This window comes from Scardinius erythrophthalmus (genome assembly GCF_964197995.2).
Source record: "Scardinius erythrophthalmus genome assembly, chromosome: 20".
In the NCBI taxonomy this organism is placed as follows: domain Eukaryota; kingdom Metazoa; phylum Chordata; class Actinopteri; order Cypriniformes; family Leuciscidae; genus Scardinius; species Scardinius erythrophthalmus.
The window spans coordinates 7,627,819-7,652,431 of NC_138240.1; the positions used below are offsets into that span (position 1 = coordinate 7,627,819).

General features: G+C 37.7%; 1 protein-coding gene across 1 annotated transcript in view; it reads right to left on the reverse strand.

Moving 5' to 3' along the window:
• kcnn1b (potassium intermediate/small conductance calcium-activated channel, subfamily N, member 1b) overlaps positions 1-20,642 on the reverse strand; it is a 36,013-nt gene extending 15,371 nt beyond the window's left edge. The window contains exons 1-3 of the mRNA XM_081349633.1: positions 20,618-20,642; positions 15,541-17,634; positions 4,329-4,781 (exon numbers count right to left, since the gene is read on the reverse strand). Of these exons, the coding sequence (XP_081205759.1) occupies positions 4,329-4,781; positions 15,541-16,308 (1,221 nt within the window). The 5' untranslated portion in view covers positions 16,309-17,634; positions 20,618-20,642. The remainder of the gene's footprint in view (positions 1-4,328; positions 4,782-15,540; positions 17,635-20,617) is intronic.
• Between the last annotated feature and the right edge of the window lie 3,971 nt (positions 20,643-24,613).

The following is a 24,613-nucleotide window of genomic DNA, read 5'->3' on the forward strand; positions in this document are numbered from 1 at the left end:
AGTAACATTGTGAAATATTATTGAAATTTAAAATAACTGTTTTCTATACAAAAATATTTTAAAATGTAATTTATTCCTGTGATGCAAAGTTGAATTTTCAGCATCATTACTCCAGTCTTTATTATTATCAATGTTGAAAACAGTTGCACTGCTTAAAATGTTTGTGTAAAATCAGGATTCTTTGATGTAAAGTTCAAAAACACAATTTATTTTGAATAGATTTCTTTTGTCCCATTATAAATGTCTGCACTGCCACTTTTGATCAATTTAATGCATCCTTGCTGAATGGAAAGTATTAATTCCTATTCTTAAAAAAAAAAGTACAGACCCCAAACTTTGACCGGTAGTAATATATATCAAATCTCCCGAACAGGCTGAAAACATTTTAAACTAGCCTGCATTCTGAGCTAGTCTTCCAACCTGGTCTGTTGTCCGGTTATAGACTGATTTAGCCAGTTTAAGTTGGTCAATCTAGGAGCTTCAGGCCAACTAGACCATCTAAAACCAGCTTGTTGATTTTGTTTTCCCAGCAGGGAAATATAGCATGTGTTCATATAATTCCAACAGATGTAGCCAACACTGATTTTACAGCACAAAGCACACCCATTAGTTCAATATTGAGGTTTTTTTTTCACACAATCGTGACTAGAAAGGAACATACCAACAATCATCTCTTTCTGTCCCTCAATCTAAGCTCTTGTTCTTTCTCTCTGGGTGACAATCCTCATTATGAGATCAGTGCAATTGGAGCTCATTAAACCATTCTGACTCTGCTGATACACTGGAACATGCTGTGCTGGCTAAGGGGAAGGTAAAAAAAGAAAAGAAAAAAGAAAGCTTCCCCCAGGGATTGTCTAACTAACTACAGAGCCAGCCATTCACTTAGGGCAAATCTGCAAACAGATTTACCATAGCACCATATGAGAATGACACACCTTGTAGGTGACTATTTTAATGGTCCGGCTTGGAAACGAGCTAAACAGAGACTATGAACCAACCCAAAATCCTTTGGATTGACAAGATGGCCTACTGTGCTTAAAGGGTTAGTTGACCCAAAAATACTATTTAAAAAAAACTATAATCACTGGTTCACGGTAACGGCCGTAAGCGAGTTGAGTTCCGGCAGAACAATGACCTCTGACCCGACCGGAAGCAAATGATTAGGCTATAGTTTATAAAGTTATATGGATATTTTTCTTACAAAAACGCATCACTTCACTTCAGAAGGCCTTTATTAACCCCCTGGAGCTGTGTGGAGTACTTTAATGATGGATGAATGGATGGATGAGCTTTTTGGAGCTTCAAAAACTCTATTCACTCTATTATTTTACTCTATTCTATTCAACCCTATTCAAAGGCTCTATTCACTCCCATTATAAAGCTCGGAAGAGCCAGGATATTTTTTTAATATAGCTCAGATTTTGTTTGACTGAAAGAAGAAAGTCATATACACCTAGGATGGCGTAAATTATGGGATAATTTTAATTTTTGGGTGAACTAACCCTTTAAATGTCTTCAATGATAATATACAATCATCTTCTTTTCTTTCAAAAATAGCATTTTTGAATTTCTGAGGAGAAAAAGTCTCTTGCTCTAGCTGAGCCCATTAAGCTCCCTTAAATAATTAAGTAAGGATATAATTAAGGCCAATTAGCTCATTCAGGCCCTTTTGTATATAAGCTAAACCTTGGAGTGAAAGTGTGCAAATGCTTAAATTAACAATTACACAATGTAATGGTCAAGAACATGTTATAAAGATTTCATTGATTGATTGATGCTCTTTGATGCCTCTCTAACCATTAAACAAGTGCACACAAAGTAGCAGATGTCAACGATGAATGCATCCCTTTAGTGTTTTTAAATGATCATAAATAGATTTAATTACATTGTATGGATCAAAATAGTAAGGATGAAATAAGTTGTATAAAGCTGATCTTGCAGAGATCAACATGCAATATCTTGTGATACATCACTGCCCTCCAAAAAAAGACCATCTTACACAAGCATGAATTTTAATGGTGGTTCAGGTTTATGATCTACTGTATATATATATATATATATATAGCTTTAATTTTATTTTATTTCAGTTCTAGTAATTTTAGTACCCCCCACTTATTTGTGTCAATTAGTTAACTTTTAACTTTTAACAAGTTAACTTTTTTCATATAATATTTATTTTCCATTTTATTTCAGCTTTATTTCAATTACTGAAGCCAGCATAATAGTTTACTAGTTATTATTACATGGATCTGTGGAATACTTGATTCTGATTGGTCAATCACGCCACCCAGCGGTATGTAACGCAGGCTCATCCGGGTTACTGAAGTCAGCAGCGCTATACATTGCTAGGAATGTTTTTTTCTTTGTGGAAGTTTTGCATTTGTTGAGCTAATAAATTATTAAAATATTTTGTGTAGTTATTTAATTATGCCATCCAGTATCGCGGACTCGCTCTCTCTTGTTTCGAACAAACGCAGCTGCTGCCAATTTGTGACTATTGTTTTGTAAACTGTTGGATTATAAGATACAAACAGGTACGATTTTAAAACAGTTTAATCGGAAACCAATATCTCTTATCTCCATAATTACTGTATTTATGTGGCATAATGCTGTGTAATAAGTCTACCGTATCTCTTAAATGTCCGTCTAGTTTGAATTTGCCACGCTGCAACTGGTTTCTGGTTGTTTAATATTAGTGGTTACACTATAACAGTTAATGTGATGAACTACACCTGTGGATGCCGGTGGATGGTCTGTTGGCTAATTTTAGGTTTTTGGGGATTTTTATGCACTTTTTTGCTAGTCAGACAGGAAAGAACGACTGGTTGCCCATCTAAACCGCCTTGGCCAGGCAGGGAGACCAGCTTAAACCAGCTAGCTAGCTTACGAACCAGTTGGCTAAAGTTTAGTCCGAGAACATCTTTAGCATAATTTGCTTGCAAATGTTTACTTGCCACTTGGTTTGATCATTCATTCATTCATCTAATTCATCGAATGTAATGAAATTCAGACAATTTCAGTGTGACTTAAAGGGTTAGTTCACCCTAAAATGAAAATGAAGTCATCATTTACTCACCCTGCAGTTGTTCAAATGCCATATGCACTTCTTTCTTTTTCAGACCACAAAAGGAGAATTTAAAAAAATGTCCATATAATGGCAGTGAATAGCAACCAGCGTCCTTTTTTTAAAAGACGCAAAAGTGTCACAGAATGATCCCATGCGACACGTGCTGTATATTCCAGGTGTTCTGGGGGTATATGATAGTGTTTGGTGAAAAACAAACCAAAATTGTATGTATTATTTAACGCAATTGCCGTTGGGCTTCTCTGAAACTCCACGCAATTCACTCCATCTTGCCCAGAAAAAGCACTCAAGTTATCGAGAAATCAAGATTAACAAAAACACGACATGAAATACAACCCATGTAGGCCTACCTTCTTCTCTGAAGTGAATATATCCGTTGTGTCGAAACAAGAAGTTATCGCGTTCGCATCTATCAACTGTCATAAGATAAACAGTCCGGCAATATTTGACTATTTGAATATTTGAAGTACACGGATACTTTTTTAGGGATTTCTAGGTGTTATGTCGTGTTTTTGTCATTCTTGATTTCTCACAACTTGTGTGATTTTTCTGGGCGAGTTGGAGTGAACCGCAGTGCTAATAGAGTCTCATGAACGTGCACTGCACGTCGTGCAGCCATGCACGAAAGACCAATGGCCAAGGTCAAGGATTTTGTTAAATAATACATAAAATAATTTTTTTTCACCAAAGACTTTCGTATACTCCCAGAACACATTTGGAATATAAGGCATGTGTCATCTGGGATAATTCTGTGATACTTTTGTGACTTTTTAAAAAAAGCTTTAAAAAGCTATTCAACTGCCATTATATGGACGAGCACAAGCGTGAATTTTTTTATTTTTTAGCGCAATTTTCCAACGGACAAAATTGCGATTGTTAACTCATGATTTCTGTTCTGTCTGTGCGCACCAATCTTGCACTTCTATCTCCTCCTCAACCAGACCACCTAGAGACTTCGGGTTTTCGGCATTATGTTAAGGAAGGTTTAATCTCGGGAACGCACAAAAAAAAAAAAAAAAAAAACATAAAAAGATTTACTATCTCTTTGTGTTGTGATCCCATGACGTCAGAAAATTGCGCTAAAACACTCACTGAGTTTTTATTACTTGTTTATTCTCCTTTTGTGGTCCATAAAAGAAAGAAGGGCAAACAGCATTGAAAAGACGGCAGGGTCCTTTAAGTGTACAAAAACTCTTTGAGGCAACTCAAAACTTAAGCATATACATGTCTGAGGAACTTTTACCTTTGTATAAACTCCCCAAGAGAGTTCAGTCTCCGTCACCATGACAACAATCCCAAACATTCCAAAAATCAGGGCGTAGTCGCTAAGGCGCTTGCGTTTCTCGAACAGCACCCTCCGGTGGCCGAGTTTATAGCCAATGTCCTTGTTCTTCTTATGCGGAGTGCTGCAGGGTCTTTGCCTCACAAGGTTCTCGCTGGACTGCTTACTAGGGTCTTCCCCGTTCCCTTTGGAAACCACCACCTCCAGGCCGGAAGAGTGCAGGGTCTGCAAAGGCTGTGTCTCAGAGTCCAGCTCTGCCAGGTTCCTCCGGGATGCCCCCAGACTGCCGAGTGGTCTGACTATGCCCCCATTGTACTTGCAGCTGTTCATGGCTATCTGAGGATACTGTGGGCCGCCGTGGGACAGGGAAGGCCCCGATCCAGCATGGCTCAGCCTGCTGGCATCCGCATTCACCTGCCAGAAACAAGAACATGTTTTATAGATTTTATCATTGTCTTTTGTGTCAAGGATCGTGTGTACTGGCTGAGAGAGAGCACTGCCAATTCACAATCATGCCTGATTTAATGGATATTTCTTTAGAAAATTACATTATAAATGCCAGCATCTACAGGGTTCACAATGCATGCGGGAGGAGGGTCGTCTACTGACCGTGACTACTGAAAAAACTTTCGGTCAGGTCATTTACTTAAAAATATACATAACAGGTTAATTGGTATGAAAAGCATCACAGGGTTAAATAAAGAAAAGCTGAAACTTGTACAGTAAAAACACTGAAGTTTTAAACAAAAATAACAGCTGATGGCCAATATATACTACTGGTCAAAAGCTTGGAGTCAGTATTTAGTAAGAAAGAAATACTGTTATTCCACAAGGAATGCATTAAATTGATCAATTAATAGATTTCTATTTAAAAAAAAAAAACTTTCTATTTAACACAGTGTATCACGGTTTCCACAAAAATATTAAGGAGCACAACTGTTTTCAACATTGATAATAGTAAGAAATGTTTCTTGAGCACCAAATCAGCATATTAGAATGATTTCTGAAGGATCATGTGACACTGAATCCTAGGGTAATGATGCTGAAAATCACAGAAATTAACTATATTCATACAGAAAACGGTTATTTGTAATTGCAATAATAGTTAACAATATTACTGTTTTTACTGTACAAGTACAGCCTTGGTGAGAAAAAGAGAATTCTTTGAAAAACGTTTTAAAAAAAAATACTTTTGCATGGTAGTGTAATTCTGAGAATACAAATTAAACAAAATCAAACGCGCAAATGAAAACTTATTTTACATAATATTTACTCAAAATGAAAACAAAAACAACAACAGAAATTGTTTACAATACATAGACAAAGCTGTGACTAGGAACTGAACAAAGTGAGACAAACACTTATTTTAACTGACCGAGTGGCCAAATATCATCCAATATACTGGTCTATCACTAGTATTCAGCAACTAGTACTTCCAGTCCCAGTAAAATACCATTAAAGGAAGTAGGACCAGACCAATTCCATAGCCAATCATAACAGAGGGTATTTACATAAGTCTAACATGTAAAGTAGAAAAAAATGGCTTCTAAAATTCCGTTCACACCTTTTTTAGAGGGTTTTTTTTTTTCACTCCACTTACCAAAGACCTTTTGCTGTTTAAAACGTGTTCTGTGTGAATGGCCCCTAAAGGCCCGTTCACACCAAGGACGACAACTACAAAGATAACGATAAAGATATAGTTCTAAAAATCGTTCTCAATATTAAAGAATAGCAGACTCCACACCACAGCTATACCGATAACAGCACAGACAAACAATATTGTTGGAATCACTTTCAGAGCGATTCTATCAGCTTATGAACGATAAAAAAAATACATAGTTATCGTTCTTGGTGTGAACGAGCCTTAAGGGTTAAAATTTGTCGAGAAAAATTTTGGTGTTTTGGTATTCAACGTCAGCAGAGCATAACAGACCAGGGCTGCACGATATTGGGAAAAACTGACATTGCGATATTTTGATTTTCTGTAATATATATTGCGATATGAAAACAATTTCAGCAGACGATTTGAATAGCTCTATTATATTAACATTGGTGACAAACAGCTGAGGGTATATTAGGCTGCTGTCACTTTAAGACCGAATGCACAGATCCACTATAATGATTCGCATCCGTTTTCTTTCTCAATTGTTTACAACACATAACCGACCGTGTTTATGTGGATACTTGCTGAGACGGGCATTTTGACTTTTTTTTCTCAGTTTTGCGTGTCCATTCAAGCTCAAAAATAAGAGATTCATGTTCCAAGTGTTCATGTTCCAGTATTCTTGCACTTGATGTTCAAACTGACAGGACTTAAAAACAGATGCAAATGATAAACTTTCACTCTATGATGGTTAAACTTTGCAATTAATCTTCGATTAACATGCATTTCAATACGGAGGAGCTCTGGCCCGTACGTATGTTGGATCAACTACGATCCCTATACTTCACATCGCACATCCTGCGATGTGACTATCACAGATAAGCACATCACAATATTATCAATGCTAAAACTATATATTGTACAGCCCTAAAACAGACCAGGTTTAGCTTACTAGTTTGGTACAAGAAAAATCAACATTATCAGAGCACCTCAGGGAAACGCTGAACATTAAACGATGTAATGCTGTAACATTAAAAGCAAGGGATCATGGATAAAAATGGGACCATTTTAAATGTTCAGAAATTAATTATATTAGACCAATAAATGTGGCAAAATACTTGCGATAATGCCTATGAAGATCATACAAAAAAAGCTTGTTCACAATAATCTCACATTATTAAATTATTTCTGAATTAAATTTTTATTCTACTGTTCTAAATTTCGTGGCAATAAGGATCAGTTTCTGTTATCTAGCTACTGCTGCTGGGCTGACACAATGCCAACTCATTTGCAGAGACCTACTTCTGTAATGTCATTTTCTGATAGGCAGCTCACAACGTAGACCCACATTCGAACCGAATAGAGAGACGCCAATGGATTACAAATAAGAGTAATGACAGCTTCTTTAAAAAAAACTTCTAAATACATACATATCTAACATACACAATTATCACTGCTGATTAAGCATAGTTAACCAAAGCTAGTTGTGGCACCACCTGGAAACCCGTTCCTGTCACAAACCTGGTTTTGCTGGTTTACCTGAACCCTCTTAAAGATCACGTTGAGTCCACCACCACTGCTTGAACCTCCATCCTCCTCAGCGTAAGTGACAGTTTTGAATTATGTTACTGCACTAGGCTGTCTATATCTATGCAGGAATTAACACTGCTACTACTGATGATAAGCTGAGCTAATACAGCAATAAAATAATAATATTAAAAAATAATACAATTCAGGACTAGAAAAACTAGCATTTAGGACCCCCAAAAGTAAATTTCCATCAAGGCCCCTCATGCGAGACAGTTCTCATGCAGTCTTTCACATGGCAACAGAGAATATTTATTCTGTACAGCTTTTTGTTTAAACCTAAATGTAACAAAACCCAACCCCAAAACCAAATCTTCATTGTAATAGGAAATAGTTACAGAACTGTAATAGTTTTCATACGATCAAAATCATAACTTTATCATACAATGTCAAGGCGTACAAATTATTACGCATTTTTAATGAGAGTGTGATAGAAAAACAAGCTAGCAGAAGTATGAAACTCTAAGGACAGAAAGGACACTTACTGTAGGGACACACACACACACACACACACACACAATTATATTTGGAGAACTTCTCCTTCAATAGATGTCTCTAAAATACTGTAGGCTATAGAGAAAAATATAGCCTATCTTGTCCTTGCGCTGCTTATGTGAACCCATAGTACCGTGGGCCAGTAGTGCACAACACAACGAAATAAAGCCACAACACAACGAAATAAAGCCACAACACCATGAAATAAAGCCGCAACACAACGGAAATGCTCCCGACCACTAGAGGGCTCTCAGAGCGTGGTAAAGTTAGTTTTTCATGCCACTGTTCTGAATCGGCAGTCTAAAAAATATATCAACATCACGATTAGTTTTAACAGTATGTAGCCAACCATTGTATATCGAGTCGATATTTATTAATTCAAAATCACCTATGTGCATTATAGCTGCATATTTATACTCTAAAATGCTTTGACGCGCTACCACGGCGCATGATCCGGAACGTCTGCCAATTCCACCAAGTGGTTAAAACTTATAATTTGTATGAATTAAAATGACTTTTAACATACAAAAACAGACATGCTTAAAATCCAAAGCTTGACTGTATTGGACTTATTACAAGTGACTTTTTTCCAATATCTTATTATTCATTATTTTTAGGAGTTTTCTTTTTTCTTTTATCAAGTTTTAAAGGTTGTAGTACATTCCTAGTAACCAGACTGACTTACAGGTGATTACTGGTTTTATTTTTAATTATCAAATTATATTATAATAAATATATATGTTTTAACCACTTGGTGGAATTGCCAGACGCTCCCTTAGGGATCATGTGCGGTGGAAGCGGGTCAAAGCATTCTTGAGTATAAATACGAAGCTATTATTAATGTAGGGGATTTTGAAGTAATATTTTATGTCGATATACAATAGTTACATACTGTTAAAACTAATCCTGGTATTGATATCTTAAGACTGCTGACTCTATAGAACAGTGGCAAGGAAAACTAACTTTAGCTCTCTAAGCGAGCCCTCTTGGCCGGGAGCATTTCCGTTGTGTTGCGGCTTTATTTCGTGGTGTTGTGGTTTTATTTCGTTGTGTTGTGGCTTATTTCCGTTGTGTTGTACATTTTCCTTTCTGTTGTGGATTAATTTCGTTCTGTTGTGGCTTAATTTCTTTATGTTGTGAACTTATGACTGCTTTTTAAATTTCGTTGTGTTGTGCACTACTAGGCCACCGTACTATAGTACTTCAAATACAATGGAGGAGAAATAGACTAAATAAAACAGACCCAGAACTGATTTCCAACAAGCAGTGACTATCTCTCTGATGAAAAGGCTCCAGGGATCAATTGCAATACATAGCAAAGCTTCTGTCAAAACTTCCACTCTTTCCAAGGCCAACATGGTCTGCCACTTGCCAAATGAGCTCTTTTTTCTATCAATGTCCACAGAGAGCCAGCAGTCATTTGTGTTATTAGTCTTTCTTCCTGTAAATGTTAAAAGGTACAATAAACTAAAATTTGTTCCGGAAAGATCAAGTTGAATATTAACATTATCCTGAGGTTTAAAATAATCCAATCTCAGGGCAGTTTAAATACTCAGAGGATCTTAGTTATGGTTAAATTGAATATAAACTTTGTCTCGAATCCTTGAGACTATTGCTGACGTACAGTAAGAGTATAAAGCTAGAAAGTGAATGCAATTTATATACTGTTCAGTGGTTTGGGGTCAGTAAGATTATTTTTTCTTTGAAAGAAGACACTTGTGCTCACCAAGGCATTTATTTGATCAAAAACAAATTTACATTTTAAATAACTTTTCTAAAATGTAATTTATTCCTTTGATGGAAAAGCTGAATTTTCAGCATCATTACTCCAGTCTTCAGTGTCACGTGATCCTTCAGAAATCATTCAAATATGCTGATTTGCTGCTCAAGAAACATTTCTTATTATTATCAATGTTAAAAGCAGTTGTGCTGCTTCAAAGTTTTGTGGAAAACAGATGATATTTTGGAACAATGAATAAAAGGTAACACTTTAGTTTAGGGTCCAATTCTCACTAGTTGCTTATTAACATGCATATTACTAGGATATTGGCTGTTTATTAGTACTTATAAAGCACATATTGATATCTTATTATGCATGACCATAATAATCTACATCCCTTAATCCTACCCCATACCTAAACTTAACAACCTTACTGGGAGTTTGTTGAGGCAAGGCTATCGTAGTGAGAATTGGACCCTAATCTAAAGTGTGACCAGATTTCATGCATTCTTGCTGAATAAAAGTACTTTTGAATTGTACTGTAGGCTATACTGTGTATTTTATGTATGCTATACATATTTCTTATCCAATTTCCAAATGAGCTGTTCTCTATTCACATTTTTTTTAAATATAAATACCATACATAGAGAAATCCCTGACTTTTCATTGCAGACTTAAATCTCAGCGCAGTTAGTGACATTGATCTCTTCTGAAGCTCAGAGGAGGCACATTGATTCCTGCATTTTTTAAGCAAAAGTCTCCATTTGCTCTCCATTTAATCACATTGCTGTCAAGAGAAACAATTGGGATATTGCAGAGATCTCATTTGTGATTTTTCTTTCCAATGGGAAGCACCACAAAGTAAATTCCAACACAAATGACAGCACAGCTGCTGTAACGACATGACACACAAAAGCTAGAAATTCTTCGCATGACCTTGGAAGAGTCAATAAAAACACACAGCTGCACACTCCGGGTACAATTTTATGCTGATTTGGGATACGTCTACAAAACTGATCATATATCAGTCACAAAAAACAACACCTGCACCATCTCCATTTACTAAATTTTGATGCAACAGGCTAAGCATTTACCACATTGCAATGGCGTTTTCATTGTCTCAGCCTCCCAATTTCACAGATTTTCCATATTAACCAATATTCTCTTCTGTGCGTGACAAAACTGAAGGGCCCTTAGACTTCACCCTCCCCTGCTCCTTCATTCTCCTCTCTGCAAGCTTTGGTCCGTACAAATCCAATTTAGCAAATCTATTTTGACATTGAATTTGCACTCATTCAGATGTGGCATCAGACTCTCTGTTCCTCAGGTCTCTTTCTGTAATGAAATGTCTGCAGCAGACCTGAGAGCTGATTACAGATCCCACTATTCAAGAATATCTTTTCTAACTGCTCACCACTATCAAAATGTGATCTTTACAACCAGACATCTTCCCACGTCTCGTGTTGCAAAAATGTGCACCTCAGGGCCCGTACGATGTAGGAGACAAAATAAGAATAACATTTACAACATACAGTATGTGATTTGTTTCAGCAATTGGGATTTTTATGTAGATTGAATCATGATACCTGGAGAAAGCTATCAGTTAGCATCTCAATGCCAGTTGTCTGGCTCACTCAGGACCCTCGGTCGGAAAAATGCAATAAGAAATCTGCCATCTTTGCTCATGGGAAGCGCAGAACTTTTTCAGTCAAGCAAATGAACCGTAAAGACCATGTGACTTAATCACACTAGAGCTGCTAGATGCTGATGGCATCACAAGAACATACCGTCCCAAACACTTCTTCACTAGCAGCTACCCAGAGATCTAATAGGAAAAATAGTGAAATTCATTTCACTATTAGCCTATTATTATTAAAGGCACAATATGCAAGATTTTTGGGTTAAAATATCCAAAAACTATGTAATATATTTTGTTGACTTGTGTACTTACATTATCCCAAATGTTTCTAACAATGTTTAAATGCTGTGAAGTCAGTTATTGTGACCAGTGTTACATCCCGTGTCATTGCGTCACCTGTGAATGATGTCATATCCGCATTACCCTTGATTTCCCGCTTTACATCCATAGAAACACCAAAGATGCTTTAACGTATTATGTGTTTTATTAGACAGGTGAGCAACTGTTTGGATACCTTTATCGACAGAAAATTAATCAATGTTATATAGCTTTTTATTTATTTACTGCGAGTAACATGTTTGTATAATGCCTCAAAAACAACACTATTTAGTCAAGTGACTACATAGCATAATCAGAAAGAGCATTATTTGTAGCAACAGTAATAAAGCATTTTCTCCACCATACAATGTTGTAAAATGAATTGCATTCATCCAGCTTTTACTAATATGATCTTCTAATATTGATCTAGCTTACTGCAGTGTGCAACGTGTGTCATACCAGCCACCAAGCGAACGCACAGGATAAAATTATAAAATAACTTTCAACACACTCATGTATTTTTTTATATTATTTTTCTGACCAAGTAAAACAGCGCTGCGTTACCCCACAATTTGAATTTGTCAAATGACCTGTCTGAGTAGTAATTGAGGTGGCTGTTTCTTTAGTATAAAAATAAAATAATGTGAATTTAAGTTAGCAAACGTAACTGTAAAAAAGTTCAAGTTCAGGGAAGGAGGCGAATTTTAAACGTAACTTTAATCGTAAAATATTCATAAACAACAAAAAACGAAAGGAGCAGCAGCGGCATACAAGAATAATAACAATTTTCCCACGCTCTCGGCCCCAACCTGCTTCATTAGCTCATCCATGAACACGATTTCTGTCCGAGTCCCGTCGGATTGCTTTCCATCAGCTGTGGAGGTGAAGACGACAACTCCCATGATTCCACGGCACGCTCATTCACAGCGCCATCAAGCTAGGCTACGCCTTTGTTATTGTTTTACGACCTCTAGCGGCAAAACTTACATACTGTGCCTTTAATTAGATATTATTATTATTCCAAACCTATAGTGCACTCAAGGCCAATTCACACTTCACCGACGGACGCCGACAGACAATTTGTCAGGTTTTTGTTGGACCTGCACCCATCTGCACCTGTTACCCATCTGCGTCTGTTGGCATCCATCTGAGCTTTTCTCGCCGATTGAACATGTTAAATCTGCGCTTGTCTGGTCGTGGAATGTATGAGAAGTGACGTACTGTAATCTGGTGGTTGTCCGTGTTGGTTGCATCTATCGCTGCAGTGTGAATTGGCCTTTAAAAATAAAGGTTCCAAAAGGGGGGTTTCACAGTGATTCCATAAAAGAACCATTTTTTTGTTCCTTACAGAACCTTTCAGTGAACACTCCTTACAAGAACCTTTTTTTTTCTTCAGGCCAATTCACACTGCACAGACAAACGCAAACAGGTTTTGTCAGTTCAGTGTGTTCCCCCTGTCAGCGTCTGTTGTTGTTGGTCGGCTCTTGTTTTCGCTTGTTTGTTGAGTCGTGGAATGTCTGAGAAGTGACGGACTGGCCATAGTCCGCATTGGTCAGCGTCTGTCAATACAGTGTGAATTTGGCCTTTAGTTTGAGAACATTTTAAACATCTAAATAACCTTTTTCCACAATAATCTTTTGTGCAATGGAAAGGTTCCATGGATGTTAAAGGTTCCTCATGGAACCATTGATGCAATAAAGAACCTTTATTTTTAAGAGTGTGTGCAACTCATCCTGCTACAGTGATACAGATATGAATATATGACAACATAAATCATGCCTATTGCCTAATTACATTTCTAAGGTAATGGACATGTCTTTTGCATGCATGCCGGGTGATAAAATCTGTGAGCAAAACAAATCTTTAGATGATTTACATTTAAAAGGTACTTACAGTAGCAACAACTTAGAGACCACATAGCAATAACCTAGCAATGCCATTGAAACAAGGAATACTGGGAAAGCTTTCCAGCCAACTCCATTATCATGGAAAGTAGTAAAATATCGATTTTATAATGTTTCACTTGCAAATCAGTTTAGGGTAAAAAAGACAGCGTTTACATCCTCAAGCAACTGACTTCATAACATCACTTCCATCCTTTTCCCAACTGAAATTTAGTGCACTATCACTAGAAAACAACATGAACAAAAAACTGCAGAATCAAGAACATTGTTTCAAATCAAAGGTTTTTTGTTGTTGTTGTTGTCCATACAGTAGACAACAGAAAACAGGAGAATGATCAGGTATTTAAAAATGGATGGATGAATATTCCGAAATAATAGTGTTTTAACTGGTAGTATCAATAATTCAAACCGATGCCCAAGTATGCCATTAGAACATAGCCTATTCTTTTATAAATAATCTATCCCGGCTATAGGACTTAAAACAGTTTGACATAGTAGACAGACGCACACAGACTGTAGGTATTACAGAGAGAGCCTTTGGCTAGTTTCAGTTCGAATACACACAGAGACAAGAGAGCTCAGCCAATTATACTCTCCACAAATTACCCTTGATTAAGCAGCAGAACACCAGCTGCAGAGCAACAACACCCAGAGATTCTCCCTTCTGCCTGCTCGCTCATACTGAACCAGTCATTCCCTCAACATCCCAGTGCTTCCACTCAAGAAGAAGGCTTACTGTAAACTCTGCGTAAATATTTACATAATTACAACCCCTCCGCCGAGAGAATTCAGCATGGTTTTCCTAAAAGAGTGATTTGTGCAAACAGTTAAAGCTCCAAGGGTTATTTTACTTCCTATACCAATGCTGTTTCGGAACCGTGCATTAAAACAATTCATTCAATTACAAATTAATCAAATGGCACAGGCTGAACAATCACTTTTTTTTAGAACAAGCACAATGCAGTCAAACACAAGAACCAGTCAAGCGGAGAAAGAAACAGACTGACGCAAACAACGGGAAAGACTTATGGGAGATTTCATGAGAAGAGATCGGTGATGGCTTTTACCTCAATCTGCTGTGCATTGTGAACTAAACTAATACTAATGTCTCTTCACTCTGGCAGTGATGTCTAACCCATCATGAATAATACAGGCCTGAAGTACATGTTAGTGCCACTCAGGGGGGCTTTCCCTTGGCTTGCACAGGCAGAAAATGGAACAGCGAGGCAGAAACAGGGTCAGCTCTCCCACAAGGAATGAATGACACTGATTTGCCTTTCTGCCTTGCTTTTCTGTCCCTGGTCCTTTCAGGCAACGGATGCATTGATATAAGGATGGATGGATAGATGGATAGATAGATAGATAGATAGATAGATAGATAGATAGATAGATAGATAGATAGATAGATAGATAGATAGATAGATAGATAGATAGATAGATAGATAGATGCATTTAAAGCATAATTCTAAGCTGTGGCTCACATAATGAGGTAGGCTAAAAAATATTCAGGGCTAGACTAAATATGAATGATGCAGGTGTAGGAATAAACGAATGCTTCATAATGTTTACTTACTATTAAACGCCATCATGGGAATCATGGACAGCCTGTTGCAAGCACCCCCGCCTTTTTCTTTCTTTCCATGCTTTCGAGGTTAGCACGAATACCAACACCTAGCAACTACAAACCAGCCTTCTGCATCTATACGGCCGAAATGTGGTGTTAAAAATGGGAAGCGATATCAAGCATGACCTCCCAGAGTCGAGCTGAAGCCTGCGTAATCGGGTGCATTGATAAAACTGGCCACCTGTTAAGCATAAACTTCACAGAGTGCACGCATAAACGATGCGTATTTCATGCGGTCTGTGCGCAACAACAACAAAAAATGAGTTGGTATATGCAGGTTTACCTTATATCCTTCGTGTCTATGTTTATTCTCCTCGAGGCACACGCGACTGTCAGAAGACAGCGGGCTGCTTTTACTCCGCGGAGAAACGGAGTTCCTGGCTCCCTGGCATCTATCAGGCGTGCATGCACGGGCGTGATGAGCTGGATTCCGCTGCTCGCCTGATCTCAGGCTGTCGTTTTCACGGTGCTGCAGCAGAGACGGCTGCTGGCTTCTCAGCTCCCCGGATCCTCGAGCACAGCAGTTGGGCAGGCTACTCCTCAGCACCCGCTGCTGCTGAACCTGTAGCTGGAGGGAAGGTTGAGGGTTGTGACGCTGGCTTGGATGCTGCTGTTGCTGCAACAGATGTTGATGTTCATGCAATCCGCAGCTGCACGAACAATGATCTGGTTGGCAATTCGCAGTTTTGGCAGCCCCTCCAATACTCTGCTGCCGACTTAGGGAGGGTTTGGAACAGTCTGTGAGACTTAGGTTGCTTCCTTGGCTTTTGACTGGTGCTTCCTGGCCGAAAGGGCTAGGCAGGTTCTCTTGGCTCTGTTTTGGCAAGGGGTGTGCGGTCTGTCTAAGGCCACCCCTGTGCTCCGCGTGTTGTTGGTGGTGGTGCTGCTGCTGCTGATGGACGGCTCCCGAGTAGCGATGCTGCATCCCCGCCTCACCTGCGGCGGAGTGCCGCTTTGCGTTGCAATGATCCGGCACCCTTTCGCTGCGCGCAGCCCCGGTGGAGTCAAGAAGGCCCGTTTCATTGGTAGGTTTAACCAAGACCAGCCTCATCACGTCACTATGGAGTTATAGGGAGCCCCACCTACATGTGACAGTCGAAGTGTTTATATGAATGAGTAGCCTATACTAAGGGAAGTGCACAGTACGAGGGTGCGAATTATGGGGAGGTTGGCGAAACCATAGTCCCCGAATTAAGACTCGAACCCCCTAAAGGAAATCAAAACAAAAGGTTGGGTGGAAGTCTTAGTTTAAATTTGTATACAAGTATAGGTTTAACGAACAAACGCTAACGAATAAAAGTTGTGTCCGCCTGATAGTGCAACCATAGCAACAGGAGGCCGCTCGAGCAATTCATGGACCTTTGTCACTGTGATGACGCGTCATCAGCATCGTAAATCCTGCAGCTTTTCATAAATCTTCATTTAAAAAAATGTTTTACATTTATAACATTATCATTTGTTTTGTATTACCTTTGCACCAAAAAAACTAGTTAACGCTGCCGTGAGGGTGTTTCATCGGCTGTGGAAGTGACGGTAAAAAATACATTTATCTCTTCCGACAGCAGTTCATCAATCTCTCTCTATTTTCTTTTGAAAGTTCTGAAAACACTATTGTGGGATCTTTTGCAATTTGAGCAAATGGGAACACAATAAATAAATAAATTTAATGTACTGCTATAGAAGTTTAGCCAACTATGACGACTTCCACATCTGAGAAACCCAGAAATGTTAAAAGGGTCTGTTGTGGTCAGATTCTGGTGATATGTCCATAAAGCGTGAGAAGTAACGTTATTGTCATTATTCCGACCACCTTCCGATTTATATATCACAAAAACCATTGGTGTTTGAAAATAACTTTAGTAACTGTTAAGTCAATTACGTTTAGCTAACTTTCGACAGATTGCATGCCAAAATTGCAAAAATGTAGCTATGATTCATTTAAAATGATCATCCATGGTGCTCGTCTAAAAAACCTTAAACTTAGGAGGTGGTGATGGTTAAGTAGTGGTGGTGAAGGGTCTAGGTTGCTAACACAAATCCTGCAGGTTCGTTCCCCTGTAGAGGTGATTCAGGAACTGGAGGAATACTAAAATCACAGTCCTGATCTGGCACCATTGTACTCATGATGTTTATATGAAGTTGGCCAAGGGCAATTGTCCATGTGGTAAGTGTCCTTTTGTGAGATTTATCAGCTTAATGGCAACTTAAGCTTGGCCATTTTAATAAAAATTTAAACTCAAAATAATTGCGTAAAAAAATGACAAATTATTGTGATCAGCTAGTTTTTTTGAGAGTTGATCACATATCTAATCTTAATGTGATGCGATGCGATGCTGGGTCAATCTGGTGGTCAGGCAGTCATGAAACTCCTAGTAACCTGCAAAAATATCAGAGAATAAATGCAAATCAGTTCCATTGAAACCTGTTCTCAAACAATAAAGTATACTTGTATTACATTTTATTCAATTGGTTAGCACATGCACCTAAACCAGTATCAAAAAAAGCCTTGAAATTCAAGAGTAAAGTTGTTTAGATTTCAGGATAGTAGTTTCGGTTTTCACAGGATTGAGTGCTGATGTCAATAAAGGTGATGCCAAAGTTTGGAGTTGAACTCCGGAGTGGATCTGGGGCGCAGATGAAGGAAGCTGGTAATTTGATCTTTTTCATTAAGTAATTAGTCCTGGAGACCTGTATGGGTTCCTGGGCAGAATGAAGTATCATTTGCTTGCTGGTTTTGGAGGCAATGTTGCTTACAACCACATGAATTATTAATTTCCCTTTCCCACTCCATGTTCAGTGACATATGTGAATGGGATTGCTTGTTGAAATGACCCCAGTGTGTGTGGCACTTACAAACAGCATTTAAATTAGGCTAAACAAAATCTTCTCAGTTGTCAATGCTATTTAGTTGTTGTTTTGTGGGGTTACAGACTGAAATTTTAAACCAAAAGGGTATTAGTTGAAGTAAATAGGGAAATGTTGACCATTAAACTAATACATTATACATCTGCACATTTTCAATAATAAATAAATAATAATAATACAGATTTAATTTGTTTACCTTAGGTAGTAATAAGTATCATGAACTGACAATGAGAAATACTGGTAACACTTTAAAATAAGGTCCCATTCATCAACTTTAGTTAATACATTAGTTAACATAAACAATGAACACTATTTGTAATAAAAGTACAATTCATCATTGTTCATGTTAGTTCACAGTGCATTAACTAATGTTAACAGGTACAACTTTTGATTTAAAAAATGTATTAGAAAATGCTGAAATTAGATTAACAAATGCTGTAAATATTGTTCATTCGTGAATGTGAAAAAAATCAAGTGATCAAAATACTTTTACAGCATTTATTAATTGGTCTTGATTAATGTTAATTTCTGCACATACACATTTGTAATGTTATACGAGTTAACAGTTAATGCATTACGAATTAACAGTAATTCACAATGAATTATAGAATATTAATAAATCAACATTAATCTTGATTAATAACTGCTGTTAAAAATGTTGTTCATTGTTAGTTTGTGATACTTAATGCATTAACAACAAATTTAACCTGAATGTAAAGTGTTAACCGAATAGTATGTCATTTTAAGTTGACAAAAGTTGTAGAACCATTTACTGCAAGTTTTTTTTTTTTTTAAAGTAAATGAAATCTCAACACATTTCTGTAGTCTGACATCAGAGTCAAACCCTCCCATAGCGACCAGACTGTAATTTGTAAAACCACTTAGGGCCTAGAAACAGCACACCGTACAAACAGAGCAATTTTATGGGCTATCAGGTATTTAATATCCAGGTATCACTTTTACAACAGAAGGGCCATCTGTTTTCTATTTTAACCTGTACAAGAGAGTGAACATAAGTAATTCTTTTAGCAATCAAACTGACAGCTCTTATATAAAGGCCTCTCAGTGTGCATTATTTATATATCTCCTCCTGCTGTTCCACCTGTTCATTAAACTGCATTCGAACTTCTCGCCCACAGCTACGAGGAAGTAACACACATCCTAAATATAGATTTTTACCTTTAATTGCCTTTCTGCTGATCTTGGATCATTTTCCTTGGAAAAATCCAGGCTTGAAGAAAAGCAACACTGCCTCCAGATCAGCACCAATCAATAGCCGTAAATGCACTAGAGCGGTTTGTGTTAATGCAGATTCATTTGCATAAAGCAAATGTCTGTAGATAGAAATTATTTGTTATATTCAGTTTCTGGGATGGCAAAATAGCAGTTAACAGTTAAATGAAATTGATATGGAGTCAATTTGAACACTTAAAACGTGTTCATTTCAAGTAAGCCTATAAAACTGATTAGTATTGCCGTGAGAACGGCTCAGGAAAACATTGCAAAATGGTTGCTCCTGTGTTTATTTTCTGTTTGTGCTAAGCTAACTGTTGCTATTACAGATGCTCTTTTGTATGAAGAAGCGCATGTTCCTGTCTAACAGCGAGAGAGAGAGATGGAGAGGCCCTGTCACAAGCAGATGAGTGTTCATTACTTTATCCTTTGGGGGGGGGGGGGGGATTTGGGGGGCAGGAAAGAGATTTCACACTAATTTGTGGGATGACACCTTAACCATTTACAATATATATTAAACAAACTGACCATAAAACCCTTCATTTAATATTTCCCCATATACCATGAAACAGATCAAAATTGGTAGATGTTAAAACAAACTTAAAAGGATGAATAGCATGTCTGTCATAAATATAAAGGACATTTCTCCAATGCGTCATGTACAATAAATTACAGATGTCTAAAAATACAGCCTGATGATCTGATTTGAGCAAACAGGTTGTTTAAACAGTAACACTTTACAATAAGGTTTTATTTTTATTCTAACATTAATTAACTACATAAGTTAACATTAACTAACGATAAGCAATACTTCTAGAGCATTTACTAATACATATTTAAAATCAAAAGTTTGAATCTGTTAACATTAGTTAATGTGAACTGACATGAACAATTGTATTTTTATGATCTAACATCAACAAAGGTTAATAAATGCTCTAAAAATATATTGCACATAGTTCATGTTAACTAATGCTAACAAATGAGGCATTATTGTAAAAATAAGAGTAAAATCTACCATGTTAAGCCATAATGCCAAAAATATATGTAAAACATTGCACAGTAACTACTCAAAATAAAAAATGCCATTTTTTCCCCCGAGCATTTGCTCAGGAATGACAGCTGTTTATTAGAACTGTAATTGCTGAATTAAGTTCCCAAAAAGCCCAATCTCTGCATACAAGATTTAGCACTAAGGGGTCTGACATATAGATAAAACAAAACTTTCATAAAGCATTAATAATTGTAAACTGAGACATCCTTACCTTAAAGCAGCGTCCTTCTTTCCTTCGGCAAGCACGTTAGACTCGGGTCCCCAGACATGCATGAGGTGTGAGTGATGGGCGCTTTTTCGAGAAAACAGGATTTAGTCATCAGACATGCAGCTTTTTCCTTAGACGCTTGTCAGATGTAGGAGGCCGGCCGGTCTCTCTTTGAGACGCATAATTAGGATGCAGGCTGAAGAAAGGACAGCCCAGCTTGATAAGGGTTGGCATGCAAATGGATAAGGAGACAAAGAAGCACAGCGAGAGAGAGAGGGAGAGCAAAACACTATATGTCGCACACAACACTTTCTGCTTTAAGCGTCGGGTATCATTATTGCGTCCACTGCTCAGGTTGGCTGTGGTAGTCGAATACATTGAGGTCCGCAGATGAGGAAATCGAGGAGAGAAATCTGCGATTGATGCTCAGCAGTTCAAAGGCCTTCCCAAACCCTCTTATCTTTCCCGCCACAGAGGCAGCTCAGATAAAAGACGAACACACATCACACTAAGCGTTGGACGGAAACATGGATGTTAGAGATGTACATGTACACAAACAGCAGTGCTCAGTGCATTAAAGAGTGTGTACGGTCCTCAATTTATGCTTTAATTTGAAGTCACCGTGAAATTAAAATTGACTTCTTTGTTGGAATATTGCAGTATTTATTATAAATTATAGATTTTTAAAAAATTCACGTGCCCTTGTCTCTTTACTCAAAATAACTTCCCCTCCCTCTTGCAGGGACATCTCTTCTCTGATGACGTGTTTAATGCCGTTAGGGCGGGACAACCTGTCATTCACATTACATTTCATCACAGCAACAGCAAATCACAACCATACAATCAATTCCCGATGGACCCGCCCAACATTTTTTTTTTTATGTTCGACAAGCCGCTTCAATCGGATATATACCACATACATCACAATAGGGAAGAAAAGTCTATAGCAAATTCAGTTTCATGCCGTGAAGAGGCAAATTTTTGGATTGAAATAATGTAATTTTTGTTTCATGTTTGTCATTAAATAATTTAGAGAGGGACGTGCTAGGAAAAAACAGTGGGGCCCAAAAGTCTACTAGAAAAGGTAACAATTGAATAAGCTTGTTTCGCATTTTTAAAAAAGATCAAATTAACAATAATTGAAAAAATAATGTTTAACATAAACAATAATTAGCTAACTTTTTCACTAAATAATTTAGCAATGTTAGAAAAACGCTGTATAAAATGTGGAAAAATACCATGGGGCCACTGAATTTACAACAAAAGGCCACTAATGATAATGCGTGTTTGGCATTTTTCTTTCTTCCTTTTTTTAATTAAATGCTGTTTAGCATTTTTCTAAATTAAGATTTTTTTTAATGTAAAAAAAAAAAGAAAAGAATCATTGTTATTCCATTGTTTGTCACTAAATAATTTAGCAATGCTAAAAGGGCATGGTACAAAATAAAATAAAATAATAATAAAATAATAATAAAATAATTACAAACAATATGTGCTTAGCATTTTTCTAAGCAAATTATCATTTTGTTTTTAAATCATTTTAAATAACATTACAAATGATTCAACACATTTTGAGTGGAAAGTTAAACTGAAAAATGTATATGAATTTCCTAGTGTTTCTCCAGTCCCCTTAAGTGTCAACGACAGCAGCATTCAAGACTTAAACAAAACCTGATCATGTTCTCCAGCATGATTTGAGATGTTCCACAGAGCATCTTGGGCTGTAATGGAAGCAAAAACATCCGAGGTAACATTTTCAGTGTCACAGATTTGATCAAAATCGGTGCAAAATCACTTATAATTAAAGTTCTTCAAATGCCTCCAACTAGAAAGAATAATGAGACTTTGCATCTTGCCTTAGACATACAGTATGTGGACCGTCATCAATCTTTGATGCTCTGAGACTCAGCAGATAAGGGAACTCCGTGCTATTTTGGGCCTGATGCTCTCTAAGACAGCAGGGTCTCTCTAATGGCTGGCCCGCCCCACACTTACCAGATTTTCAAAATGTGAGAGACCACAAACATGATGACAAAAATCACAGATTTAACAGAACTGTTCCTATAGAATGTGGAGTGCCGCGATGTGAAAATCAGCACACCACACACTAAAGCCGAGTGCACACTATGATTTCTTGTAGTCCTTTACAACTTGTAAGACTGTACAAGCATTATCCCCGCTGTAAGCCATGTCACACTGCGGGATGTCAGTTGTCATTAATGTCAGACTGTCCAGCAGTCAAGACGCGTTAAAAACGGGCACACACAAGAAGACTTGTCCAGAGTTTTACATCATCAATCCGTGACACATTCAGTGATGTGAGCTGCATTTACATCCGGGATAGAAATTGTGGCTAGGAAACAAAAACAATCACTAGCACAAATTTGATCATGGCTTCTTTTGAAATAAAATGAAGACGATGTGTGTGGAGCAAGTGGTGGTTTGTTGTCGTCTCACTAATTGCGTCATCAGGTTCAGCGCTCATATTGGTTTTTGATTTGATGTTTGTCGTAGGAGAAGTTACACTACAGGACTGTGCGTCAAATCTTCTGACACTGCCAGAATTTATTCTGAGGTACAACTTGATCGCAATGGTCGTTAATCGGCTGTCGGTGAACATGTCAAACTAACGATCAAAGACTCAGAGAAAATATTTAGGATTCACAAATTTGTCTCGGACGACCAAATCGCAGCCAAAATCATGCAGTGTGAACCCGGCTTAACTGATTCCATTCACAAACAACCAGAATCCCGACTGTGAACACGGGAAATCCCGCAAAATCTCTCCCAGTCAAACGTGCCTTGGAGTAAATAAAGATGGCGGACGATGGGCGAGAAGAAATGGCGATAACAGTGTTTGGACTGCTTTTTACAGAAAATTTGCAGGAAAAAAAAGAAAAAGGTTTGGATTGAGGTATGAAGACGGTGTGAACATGGACTTTACGTTTTCGTTCCACGTGACAATCGACAGAGTGCTTGCACGTTTGTTTCAATTTCTGATCACAAATTTTCAACATGTTGGATAGTCACGATTTGAGATACGGTGTACATGAGGACATCTCAGTCATGTGACAAAAAGGCATCATGCCTCAGACTGAAAGGATTCAGTCATTGGACGAAACTGCATCGCGCCTCAGACCAGTGTTGCCAAATCTGGGGTTTTACTGTGGAATTGGGCTACTTTTACACAGTTGTTATTTTTAGTCAGCGGGTTGAGGCGGTTGAATGAAAATGCAAATCCACTCTCTGACAGTAGGTGGCACTTATAGAAAAGCAGAAATGCTTTTATGTCTGACACCTTTTTAAAAGGCTGTCAGGCTGACACCTGACGTTTTTTCTGAGACCTGAAGCCTTTCAGTCTGAGGTGCAATGCCGTTTCGTCCAATGGCTGAAGCCTTTTAGTTTGAGGCATGATGCCTTTTCGACATATGACTGAGGTCTGAGGATGTCCTAAAATGTACACCGTAGTCCCGACATTTTTCTAAGCAGATTCAGTTACTCTTAACACACCTAACACCACAGGAAAATCTGATTTGGGAGGGGAGAACTGATTATCTTGTAGTGTGTGGGTGCCTTTAGATTCATCTTCTCATGCTGCGCAGATTATCAGCTATTTTATTTTGAGTTTGATCCTACGACAAAACCACTCATTCAGCAAATAATTTTGCTCTTAAGAAACGTGGTCTCCAAAACGATCTTGATAAAATGATCACAACGAACCAGCGCTGCTAATAAAGATTAGCCAAATATAGTCATTGCCCTTGAGTGCAGGAAGGGGATGTTTTTTAATTAACACTCTCAGTGGGTCACAACTAATAATGTGCAAATAGGTTTAAAAATAAAACGACATACTTACGCTAGTAATATCTTTGCTATTAAACACCCCTGTTCAGAGATTTTTAGGTTGATTAAGAACAGCTATTGTTTCACAATCGTACTTGAGGTCTTCATATGTTGTCATTATGATTGTTTTATAGGCAGTTATGTCGAAGTTATGAA